Below are 11363 nucleotides of genomic sequence, written 5' to 3'. Positions count from 1 at the left end.
ATGGCCGAGGGGCCCGGCGGCGGAGGGCCCCGCGGGGACGGGGCTGGCGGTGGCCGGGCGGCCGAGGAGGAGGTGGTGCGGCGACGCTGCCGGCGGGGGGAAGAAGCCGAGGTCTCGCAGCTTTGGCCCGAGGGACCCCGGGGCATGGCCACTGGGCTCCCAGTGGAGGAGCGGTTCCGCCAGATGCACCTACGAAAACAGGTGTCTTACAGGTAAGGAGAAGGGGGCGGAGGGCAGCGCGGCGCCTGGGACCACCCCCCTCCCGCCCCGTTGCATCGGCATTCACTGAGCGCCAGCCGCTTGCCTGACGCTGAGGATGAGAAATGACTACGAAGGGGTCCCTGCCCTCCGCGTGCAGGGGGGAGGAGGAGTTTCTGGGACCCCTTCTCTGTCTCAACTGTGAAAACCCTACTCATTCAACATGGAATAACTGATGCCAACTGCGTGCCCGGCACTGCACTGGGCAGTGAGGGGAGACTAACCAAGCCATGATCCCTACCGACCTGTGTCTGCTGGGGAGAACGGGGGTACACTCCCCGGCCCTTCTTCTGGGGGAAAGAGGGACCCCTTATTCATCTGATAGGCCTTACCTGAGCTTTCCTGTGGGCTGACCCTGCGCTAGGCACTGGCTTTTGGGAGTGACTGCGTCGCTCCCTGCCACCGCAGCTGAGCCCCTGGGGCCTGGAGACGGAAAAGGAACCCCCCCTGCACCCCTTTGCCCTAGCAGGCGGCCACTGGCCTCCCTGGTGGGAGGCTGAACCTCGCGCCCCCGCCTTAAGACGTCGTCTTAATCAAACGGTCTTCGGCCTGTGAAAGATTCCTAGCATCCCTGGTCCTGCCCCCTCTGCCCAGGGGTTCCCTGGAGGAATCAGCTGGGATGGGCCTCGAAAGCCACTTTTATGACCTGGGATGGGATGAGGGAGGGCTGCCCCTCAGACAAGGGTTGGTAAGTGTGTTCCACAGACAGGGCATCAGGGGAGGGGGTGGAGGCAGGGCAGAGGCAGCCCTTCCCCTCCTCCTCCTCTCTCAGACCACAGCCTCGGCTTGGACTTGCTGCGCCTGTAAAGCTCCTGGCCCACAGTGACCTCTTTGGAGGGTCCAGCGGGGACATTGAGGCATCTGCAGTCCTTGATGCCATCAGCCTTTTCAGAGAGACAATTTTCTGTTTGCAACCACGAGGGCGTGGGGAGTGTTTGAGGCTGCCCTTCTCCCCCGGACTTCTGGGAAGATGTTTTATAAAACAAACCCAGCCCCTAGAGCTCGAAGGGCCTGTATGTTCTTAACAGCTCTGAAGTCATCAGGCTTCCATCACTTGGGGGGGGACGGGAGAGCAGGCAGGGGCCTCACCATCATGAAGTGAGATGTTCAGAATAAATGGGAAGTAGGTTAGGTTCCCATGGGCCCTGCCTTCCCTTTGGGGGGTACTTAAGGAATCAGAGGTGCACTGAGCTCCGTTACCAAGTTCTCCCAGAGCACCATACAGGGAGGAAGGCATTATCTGCCCCAGGCCTTCCGGCTACAGATAGAAGAGCCCCCCAGGGAGGAGAGAGTGCACAGGTGACTGACTGACGGGAAGTGGGGCATAGGATGTAGGCTCCTGGAAGAAATATTAGTCTGGCAATCAGGAGACCTGGCTTGAATTCTCATTTCTGCCAGTGACTCACTGTGTGTCCTTGAGCGAGACAATATCTCCGCGGATCTCAGTTCTTCACTTGTAACAGGACGGGAGAGGGACCTCAGATTTTTCCCTTGGCTGTGGATCAGGGACAAACATCATCTAAAGCTAGAAAGGAGGCCAGAGTGAGGTAGAGCCTTAAAGGATGGGGAGCAAAGAAACATTAAAAAGCCAAGATGGAAGAGGCTACACACACACATACACACACACACACACGCAAGCACACGCACACGAACACAGTTGCAAGGGCTGGGATTCTTCCCAGTGTGGTTCCTGAATGGAGGGCCCTCCACAGCCCACATTTGAGCCTCTAGTCACTGAGAACAGACAGTGACCAAGCTATGGCTCCTCTCTGGCTGTGAAGGTATCCAGAGACCTCCGAACCACCTGCATGAGGTCTGCAGAAGATAGCCGCAGGACAGGCTCCAGCCCTCACCCCGGAGCCAACAGGCAAGGCACCTCCACACACCAGGGTTAGGCCAGGAGCCCAGTCTTAGGACCAGAGCCAGACAAGGCAACAAGGCAAGGAGAGGCCCCTGGGGAGAAGGCAGAAGAAGCCCTGTGAAGGAAACAGCAGCCCTGGGCCCACAAAAACCTTTCCAGGCCCAAGGAACAAGCTGTGCTTCTGGCTAAGCCCTCCCATGAGGCTGCGGCTCTGAGTGGGCTGATGACCGTTGCAAGCACTCCTCGCCCAGGCCGCCCAGGGCTGGCAAGAGCTCAGGCCCACGGTGGCCTTCTTCACATCCTCCGCTTGCCACAGTTCCAAGCAGCTCTGGCTCACAGCTGAACCTCCCACCCCGCTGTGAGTTGCTAAGAAAAGCCGCTGAAAGCCCTTCACAGAGAGAAAAGACTGTGGGACCAAATGCGGGGGCAAAAGAATCTGAGGGCGAGGAGTGGAAGCAGAAGCAGGATTGAGGCCTGGCTGCCTCGGACGTAGATGAGGACGGGGGTTTTCAGCAGGACAGCGGAAGCTTTTAGGGACATGGGGGTCTCTGGAAAGTCAGTTCTCTTCACCCCCCAAGCTGACAGCTGTTTTATGAGAATGGTGAGATGGCAGGTTTGCTCCAGTAGCAACTCTTGCAGGGGGAGGGGAACAGGGGGACATCTTACATCTGCATCTGGTGTGAGGAAAGGTATCTCCCACACATTCAAGGAAGTTCTGAAGTATCAGGGTTGGGCTCAAGAGATGACTGGAGGGTGGTGTCCAGCCTGGAAAAAGCCAGAGGGGTTCAAGGGACACTGAATTTGGTCTGAAAGGGCCAGTCAGAGATGCAGCGCTTGGGCTTCTGGAGCTAAGCCCAGTGGTTCCCAAACCAGGCCACCTGAGGGATTTCTTTTCAAATGATTTCTAAAGCCCCATCCCCGCAGATCCCGATATAGGTAGTCTAGGATTGGGCCTGGGCATCCCAGCTTTAACAACCTCTCCCAGGTAATTTTGATAATCAAGAAGATTTGGAAACCACTGGTTTCCCCTGTGAAGAAGCTGAATCAGGCCTGGGTGGTGTGGCTCAGTGGCCAGCCTTTGAGCCAAAGGGTCGCCAGTTCAATGCCCAGTCAGGGCACATGCCTCGGTCGCGGGCCAGGTCCCTAGTAGAGGGGAACGTGAGGGGAAACCACACATTGATGTTTCTCTCCCTCTCTTTCTCCTCCCCTTCTCTTCTCTAAAAATAATAAATAACATCTTTAAAAAAAAAAACTTGAACCATTGGGGTGTGGCCAGCAAGAAGTGTGCCTCTGGAGTTCTGGACCTGGGCCTGGCGCTGCATGGCATGCACGTATGGGACAGAGTCCCTCCCCTTGGCAAAAGTATGATTCAGCACAAAGCCAGACAGTAATGCCAGACAGTAAATAGTTTAGGCTTTGCAGGTGACATGCTCTCTGTCACTCTGCTCTGTCATTGTAGCACAAAAGTAGCGATGGACAATATGTAAACGAAGAAGCATGGCCAGGTTCCAGCAAAACTATTTATAGACACTGAACTTTACATTTCATATCATTGCCACTGTCACAAATATTATTCTTTTGCTTTTTTTCCAACCATTTAAAATTGTAAAAACCAGTCTTAGCTCACAGACCTACAAAAACAGGCAGCAGACCGATATGGCCCATGGGGCAGAGTCTGCCAACCCCTGATCCAGCTGAAGGGACAGGACAAGCCCACAGGAACGACAGCTGACATTGGGCATTGGGAATCAACCTGGGCCCTGGGCAAAGGGCACGTGCATTTTACTGAGAGAGACAGTGCAATACACATGCTTACAGGCTTTAAGGTCAGAGAGACCTGGGTTCAAATTCCAGCCCTGCCCCTTCCTAGCTGGATAAGCCACTTTTACCCCTGACCCTGTTTCCTCATATGGAAAATGGGGACACTAATACCTGCACAAAAGGGTGGCTGGGGAGATCGGGAAGATAAGTGATGTAAAATTCCTGACTCGTGGTAGGGCTGAGACACAAGTTAGAAGATCTTTTGCCCCGCACCCCCCTAGGGGACCTCCTTGTGGGTCTGGGGGGTCTGACAAGGCCCCTGAAGGAGATCGGCCCTGAGCGATGTGGGTGGTGGTGAGACCTGGGGGTGGCAGCGCTTAATGGGGACTTAGAGCGGAGACTGAGCCTGTGTGCACGCCTCAGCTCGCAGTCCTCCCTGTCCCCTTCACCCCCACAGAGGGGCTGGGGGGAAGCGACTGGGGGCGACACCTGCCAGGGGAGAGTGCCCCCTGCTGCAGGCACTTGGCAGTGGGCACGCAAGTCCTCCAGGGAGGGGCACCTGATCCAACTCTCCCTGCTGCTATTTACCAGGAGCTAAAAATAACCCAAGAGTGACAGGGAGATGGGGCCGATTTGTAATTTAAATAGCAACAGGATAAAGCAAGGAGCTGCAAGAGATCACATTCTGTCCTGAATTAAAAATGCAAAAACCGGGGGCAGAGAGCTGAGGTGGAGAGGAGGAGGGGGCGCTAAGGCCAGAGGAAGCCGGAAGCTGGGGGTCTATCTATTTTCCTTTCTTTGGGAAGGGCGGGGCCCAGGCCCGGCCTGGAACTCCTTCTTCCCCGCAGGGACCTAAGGTTCTTGCTGACAAGTGAGTCAAAGGCCAAGCAGGGCAGTGCCCGGAAGTGGGGCCAGGCTCGTCCTGAAGGAAACAGTGCAGGGATTAGGATCCCAGGGAGGGAATCTTATCTGATCCTATTTTGACACTGGGTGTTTGGGACTTGCCCCCACCCCCAGCAGCTCATGCTCCCTGCCACCCACACAAGGGCAGGCACAAGCCATTTGGGCCCTTCAAGGGCAGCTGGGAGGACTAAAGGCATTTGAACAGTTCAAGCAAAAGCATTTGAACAGGTTCTCTGATGTGCTCCTGAGTACATGGCCCTTGAGTGAGGTAACAGGGAGCCTGGGTTGGAGTCTTGTTTTCGCCTCGGTGCAATTTCACAGCAGAGCATTCAGAGAAGCCCCTCAGGGGGCCAGGTCCCAAGGAGAGGGTTAGCACAGGCTGGGGGAGGTCTCTCTTCAAAAACACACAAAGAGGGGCGGGAAGGCATTGGGACTAAATGTGGCTTCTGCTGGGCTCCTCTGTGCTTGAGCTACAGATGCTCTTGAGCTACAGATGTTTGGGGAAGGAAAACAGCAGGGTGCATAGAGTAGGTGGGGATTTGAGGGCCCTTGGACAGCATCTTACAAAGGAGAAACCGAGCCTCAGAGAAGTTAAGCAATTTGCCAAGGTCACACAGCTGCCAGCTGGTAGAGCCAGGATCCACACTCAGGTGGGTTTCACTCCCAAGCCTTTTTACTTTTCATAGCCTGGACTTTCATCCTTAAGGATCTTTTCTTTTGGCTCTGTACTAAGTGCACATATTGCTGGGAGGGATAATAGGACAGGAGATGTGGCGGCTGAAAGGTGGCTGGGCTTGCTGCCATGGTTTAGAAGCTGCAGGTGGGAGGGTAGGAGGGCAGGAGGCGTTGGGGTTGGTGCTGCGGACAAGGAGGGGTCAGAAGGAAGCTCTTCAGGGCATACCCAGCTGACCCAGAAAGAGGGCAGCGCCCCTCAGCCTCCTTTCACCTCCAACCTGGGGCCCTGGGAGGTGCCAAAGGACAGTCACCAAGAGAGGTCATGGTAACTGGAGGGTCCACCTTTGACTGCTGAGCTACCGCAGCTCTCTTGCCCCAATGGGAGAGGGTCTCAAGCCCCTCCTCCAGATTTCCTCCTGCTCATGACTTTAATGAGGCTACACAGAAGGAGCCTAATCAAATTTCCATCTGTCTCTAGCTAGTGGCACCTGCAGTCTAACTTAGGTACCTCTGTCGCCAGTGTTGGGGCTGGCGGGGGAGGGGTGGTGCCAGAGGCCCAGCACCTGGGCAGGGCTGGCAGTCGGCTGGAGCTCTTGGCCTCAGAATTGCTTCCAAGGGCTTTGGCAGGTACCTGGATCACAGGCTTAGCTGCTGGGATGGAACTTAGACTCAAAAACTCCCCCATATCTCACCACAGCGACTGATGCAAACAGGAAGCCAGTTCCCCTCCCTCTGCTCAGCTTGTTGGGCACTGAAGTTCAGCGCATTTCAACTTCCATAGGAAGTTACTAAGCATATACTTGCCCCAGCACAGAGCTAGAGCAGCATAAGGTTCAAGAACCCTGTAAGGAGACAAGACTAACGTGCACAAAGGGTCAAGTGACATAGGGATATTGTTGGGAACAAATGTGAGTGTCAGAGACAAATCAGTGGGGTGGTAGTGCCGGCTCTGGAGCAGCACTTGACTCTTAGTAGCCAAATGAGACTTTTAAAATCATCTGGTTCATCATCCAGCCCAGAGATGTTAAGTCACTTGCCCAGTCACATGGGAAGGGCTGGAGTTTGAACCAATGGACCCTGATCTGGGCCTCTCTTCACCTTCCCGCTTTTGCTTCTTGCGCTGGGGTTTTGAAGGATAAAGATTTTGGTTGGTCAAACATTATGAGCAGGAAAGGCAAGGAAGCAGCGTAGGCAGCATGGAATAGCAGGGGTGAGGGCAGCACGGTAACGGAGGTGTGGAGAACGCGGGCAGGAATGGTAACTGAGCGCCTGCTGCGAGGTGGGCGCCAGCATGGTGTGAGTCGAGAGAAAACCTCTTTCTGCAGGGAAAGCCTGAACAAGGAGGCAACAAAGAAAGGAACCAGAGCGTAAGGATCCTTGAAGGTCAGGCCAAGGAGGCCAGCTTGGCTGGTATTGAGAGCAGAGGCTGTCCAGATCGTGGTGTGAGTGTTTGGTGCCCTGGTACATTTCTTTTCCCCAGCTCCCACTTAATCATCCAGGCCACAGAAAGTAGAACATCTCACCCTCTGGGGCCTCAACAAAGCCCAGAATAATTTTCTTACCTAGATTCCTCTTCCTGTGTGTATCTGGGTGGATTCTGAGGGGTCCCCAGCTCCCCAGCGCTGGCACACGTTAGCCTAAGATCTGCGAAGGGCACCCTCCCCAGCCTTGCACCTGTCCCTTCCAGCCTTGTCCTCCCCACCCCACCTGGAAAGTATCGAGGGCTTGGAAGAGGACAAACCCAAGAGGTCCCGCAGTCGGGACTGCTCTGCCTCGCAGAGCCTCCAGCCTGCCCGCTTCCCCTCCAGGAGCCGCATTTCCTGCTCTCCGCTGCTTGCTCCCGAGCTGCCAGAAGCGCAGCTGGAAAACAAGCCCAGCCCCATTTCCTCTGTTTAACTGCTCCAGCTACTTGCAGAATCCCTGGGAGAGGAGCACAGGGCCCTGCCACAGTCTTCTTCTAGAATAGTCCTTGGTCTGACTGGCAGAGTTTCTGACGGGCCACAACATACAGGACCAGCCCTGAGGGATTCAGAGATGATGGGCTGCAAAGGAAAGCTGCTGGAAAAGGGGGTGCCAAGCCTCAGGGGCATCACTTGGCCACATCCCCAGTCCTAGAGGGGCAATCGAATGTCTTCCTGAAGGGCACAGATCATGACTTCTACCAGTTACCAGTTGGGTGACCTTGGAAAAGTGAGCTTAACAGTCTGTTCCTCAGAGTCTCCAGATGTAAAAGGAAAATAAAAGGATCTACTTCATAGGGTAATTACAAGGATCCAAAGGTTTCTGGTACAGAAGTGTCCAAGAAATATTAGCTATAGTTTTATCATTGCTGAGTACTAATTATTCATAATGTAACCTTATTTATTAAACAAATATTTACTGAGAAATACTATACTCCAGTCAAGAGGGACCCAGAGGTGATTACAGCACCAGATGGAGGTTTCTGAGGGCTGGGGGGCATCGTGTGCATCCCTGTGTCTGCGGCTGCTGCGGCACAAATGTTTGTTGACCTGAACTGAACTGACACTGTTTCTGTCCTCAAGAAATTCATAGCTTTCCTGGGGTAACAAAGACATATAGAGCTACAAAAAAATACTAATTATAGAGCAGGGTGATTAAAGAGTGCTGGAAGAAGGTACGATTTCCATCCCAGAAACAACCCTAATAATAAAAAGTAAGTATATGCCGTACTGTGCATTTATTAAATCTTCATGATGGTCTCAAAGTCCAGCACAGTGAGGCCTTTTTGCATGCATATCAAGGACATTCCTTCCTCAGGACCTCGAATGCTGTGCTCCGGAGCAGTTGCATCATTTGCTCTTAATTCATTCAGGTCTGTTCTCAAGGTCACCTCCTCAGAGAGGCTTTCCCAATCCCCCCACCTAAGCGGCACCCCCCCCAATCATTCTTTCCCACCTTCATTCTGGCCTCCTTTTCCCCTCTAGCACATCCCATTACCTGACATTATTTTATATATTGAGTATTTGTTTTCTAGATGTCCTCTCCATTCGACTCTAAGCTCTGTAGTTGCAGCCCTGCTTCTTTGCCCTCTGCTATGTAGTCTGACACAGCACCTGACGCAGAGAAGGCACCCAATAATAGTTAAAGAATGAATTCATTTCTAAACCCTTCACCTCTTACTTAACCTTCATAAAATTCCATGAGTTCAATTATTACTCTTGCCCTCCTTCCATTTTACAGATGTGAAAACTGAGACTCAGAAAAGCTCCCTGACACGTGTATTCACAGGTTTATCTGTTTACCTCCTACCTTATTCCAGAAAGGTTTAAGGTGGACTCAGAGAGGTAAACCTCTCTGACCTGACCCAGGTCACACAGCTGCTAAGTGGCAGAAACATGACATGAGTCCGCATCTTGTAGCTCCATTCTGGTTCCTCTTTCTGCTCTGCTCCTGTCCTCTGTGCCTGACCCTTGCTAGATGGGGTGACACTCACAGAGGTATGAAGGAAAGAGAGCTGTGTATGGGCTAAGCACCGCCCCCAACACACCCGGTAGTTGTAATGAAGCAGGAGACCTCAGCAGGACCAAGAGGTGACGATCCAAGAGGTGAAGTGGCAAGGAAGGCCAGCCTGAGGCTGAGGTTCAAATTCCAGCCTGGGCAGGTCTGGTGGCTGCCTAGCAGCCTCCGACTCTTGGGGCTGTCTCCCGGCTGCCGGGCTGGGCTTGTCCTCACCTGCCTCTTGCTCTCCTGTGCAGCTGCTCTTCCAGCCAGCCTCCTGCCCCAGCCAGCGGAAGGCGCCTGAGAGGTCCCTGGTCCTCTGCTGGGCCAGTCAGCTGGCCTCTCGCAGGGGCCCCGGTCAGGAAGTGCCAAAAGAGGAAGAGAGTCGCCGGCAGGATGAGCGTACTGGGGGGCCGGCCACAGTGCCCGGGGAGGCTGCGATGAGGCTACAGCTCTGGACCCCGTGGAGGCGCTGGGGACAGAAGAAGGGGAGCTGCCGGGGGCATTGAGGCAGATGTGGCGCTACCGCTCCTGGGACGTGCCACAGATCCCTGCCGCAACCCCCCAGACACAGTAGGTACTCAGGGTGGCTGGGGGAATGGGCACCTCCAGCCCTCTGTGAGTCTTTTATCTGGGATGGGGGCTTGCGGCAGAAGTGGGGTTACCCACCCTCCCCGTTGTCCAGCAGCTCTACAGAGGCTCAAAGAAAGCCAGGCGTTGTCAGCAGGCTGAGGGGAACTCGGATGTTTCAGTTGCTGGGGGGCAGTGTGGTGGAGGGCTGAGTTCACAGCAGGCTAAGTGTTGACCGCACTCACAGCAGGGGGATCTGGGAAGAGAAGTCCCCACAGGACTAAAGCGTTCAATGTTAGGAGGCGTTGTGCAAACTCAGTGGGCTTTTCAGCTATTTCTGGTCTCCTCCCTCAGAGCTTGGTGTCAGAGCCATTGGAAAGTTTTCCAGAGGAGCCCATGCATCCTAGGAGGACAGCGTCAGGCTCACTTGGGGACTTCACTGCCCTTCTGGCCAACCTGGCACCTGAGGCTGGCTGGAGAGCTGGTGTCCCACTCCCTGTGCAGACCTCCAGGCCCGCAGGAAACTTTAAGGAAGCTGGAGGAAGGTTTTAGGCTTCTGGCTGCTGGCTATTTCTCAAAACCGCAGGCTTTCCCACAGGTCACAGTTCCCAGCATTGGCTATATGTGGCTGCCTAAGGCTGGAAAATGGGCAGCCAGTACCCCAGAGGAAAGGGTGAAAGTGAAGGTGACACAGGATGTGGCTTTGTAGAGAGGAGCACGAACAGAAACAGAGGGCAGCTGATATGGGCATCAGGATGGCAGGGTTTGGGAGGAAAAAGGCTATGCCTTCCAGCCCCCTGGCCTCCCTTTGTCAGCCCTGCAGAGGCTACTAGGGCTGCCCAAGCTGCGGATTCCCAGGCATGTGTGCTGGCTGTGGCACCACAGGCGACTGCTCGGGTTCCAATTGCTTTCCTCATCTTTGTTTATTTATTTTATATTTTAAATGGATTATAGAGCAAGAGAGAGAAACATGAATTTGTTCTTCCACTTATTCATGCATTCCTTGGTTGATTTTTCTATGTGCCGCCTGACCCAGGATCGAACCTGCAACCTTGGTGCATTGGGACAACGCTTTAACCAACTGAGCTACACAGCCAAGGCTCCCTTATCTTCAAAAGGGACAACCTCTGCTATCCTAGGGGTGTGTTTGTGTGTGTATCTGAGAGGCCTATTTCTGGTGGGTGATGTGTATGTAAGAGGGATGTGGCAACACGTAACCGTTGTCCTGGGGGTGTTTGTGCATAGGAGAAAGGTGTGTATGTTCTATGTGGGGGTGTGTGTTGGTGCATAAGAGTGTGGTCCTTATGTGTATGTATTTATGAGGGTGTAAAAGGTATGCAGGTGATTCTTATAGAGTAAGAGATCTACATGTTTTGTTGGATATTGCGTTGGGAAAATGCCATTTGTTAGGAGTGTGCACAAGGGTTGGAAGCGACTGTGAATAGCTGTGGAAAGATGAATTTGTATGAAAAAAGTGTATGTTCTTTGTTAGTGTGTGCGAGGGTCACTTTGGTATAACTTTGGTCCTGGTACACATTTCTGAGTGTAAGAGGCTGGGGTTAGAAGTGTTAGTTTGAGTAGTACGTGAATGTTAACAGTGTGAGAGGCGTGTCTTTTCAGTGTATGGAAAGCTCTGTGTGATTTTTCTCCCTTGGGTGTGATTTGGGAGAGCCAAGGGGGTAAGGGTGGAAATTGTGTGAGTGGCTGTGAGCGGTTACGGGGTGTTCAAGAGAGGAGTCTATTCCTTGTGGCTGTAGGAGGGGAGGCGGTGACAGCCGCCCTCCTAGTTGTTTGCTAGAGATCAGGTAGGTTGTTGCTGGGGGAAGAGGGTTAAGGGGAGAAAAATGTTGTTTGTGTCTGGGTGGGCGCAGTGCAA

General features: G+C 53.8%; 1 protein-coding gene across 1 annotated transcript in view; it reads left to right on the top strand.

The window, feature by feature from the left end:
• Window positions 1-11363, top strand: part of DGKZ (diacylglycerol kinase zeta) — a 41588-nt gene continuing 30225 nt past the window's right edge. The window contains exon 1 of the mRNA XM_054587086.1: window positions 1-212. Coding sequence (XP_054443061.1) covers window positions 1-212 — 212 coding nt within the window. The remainder of the gene's footprint in view (window positions 213-11363) is intronic.

Source organism: Pteronotus mesoamericanus, unplaced genomic scaffold (genome assembly GCF_021234165.1).
Source record: "Pteronotus mesoamericanus isolate MK-2021 breed Mesoamerican mustached bat unplaced genomic scaffold, CSHL_Meso_final scaffold_1066, whole genome shotgun sequence".
Lineage (NCBI taxonomy): Eukaryota > Metazoa > Chordata > Mammalia > Chiroptera > Mormoopidae > Pteronotus > Pteronotus mesoamericanus.
This window is presented reverse-complemented; position numbering and strand designations above follow the sequence as displayed.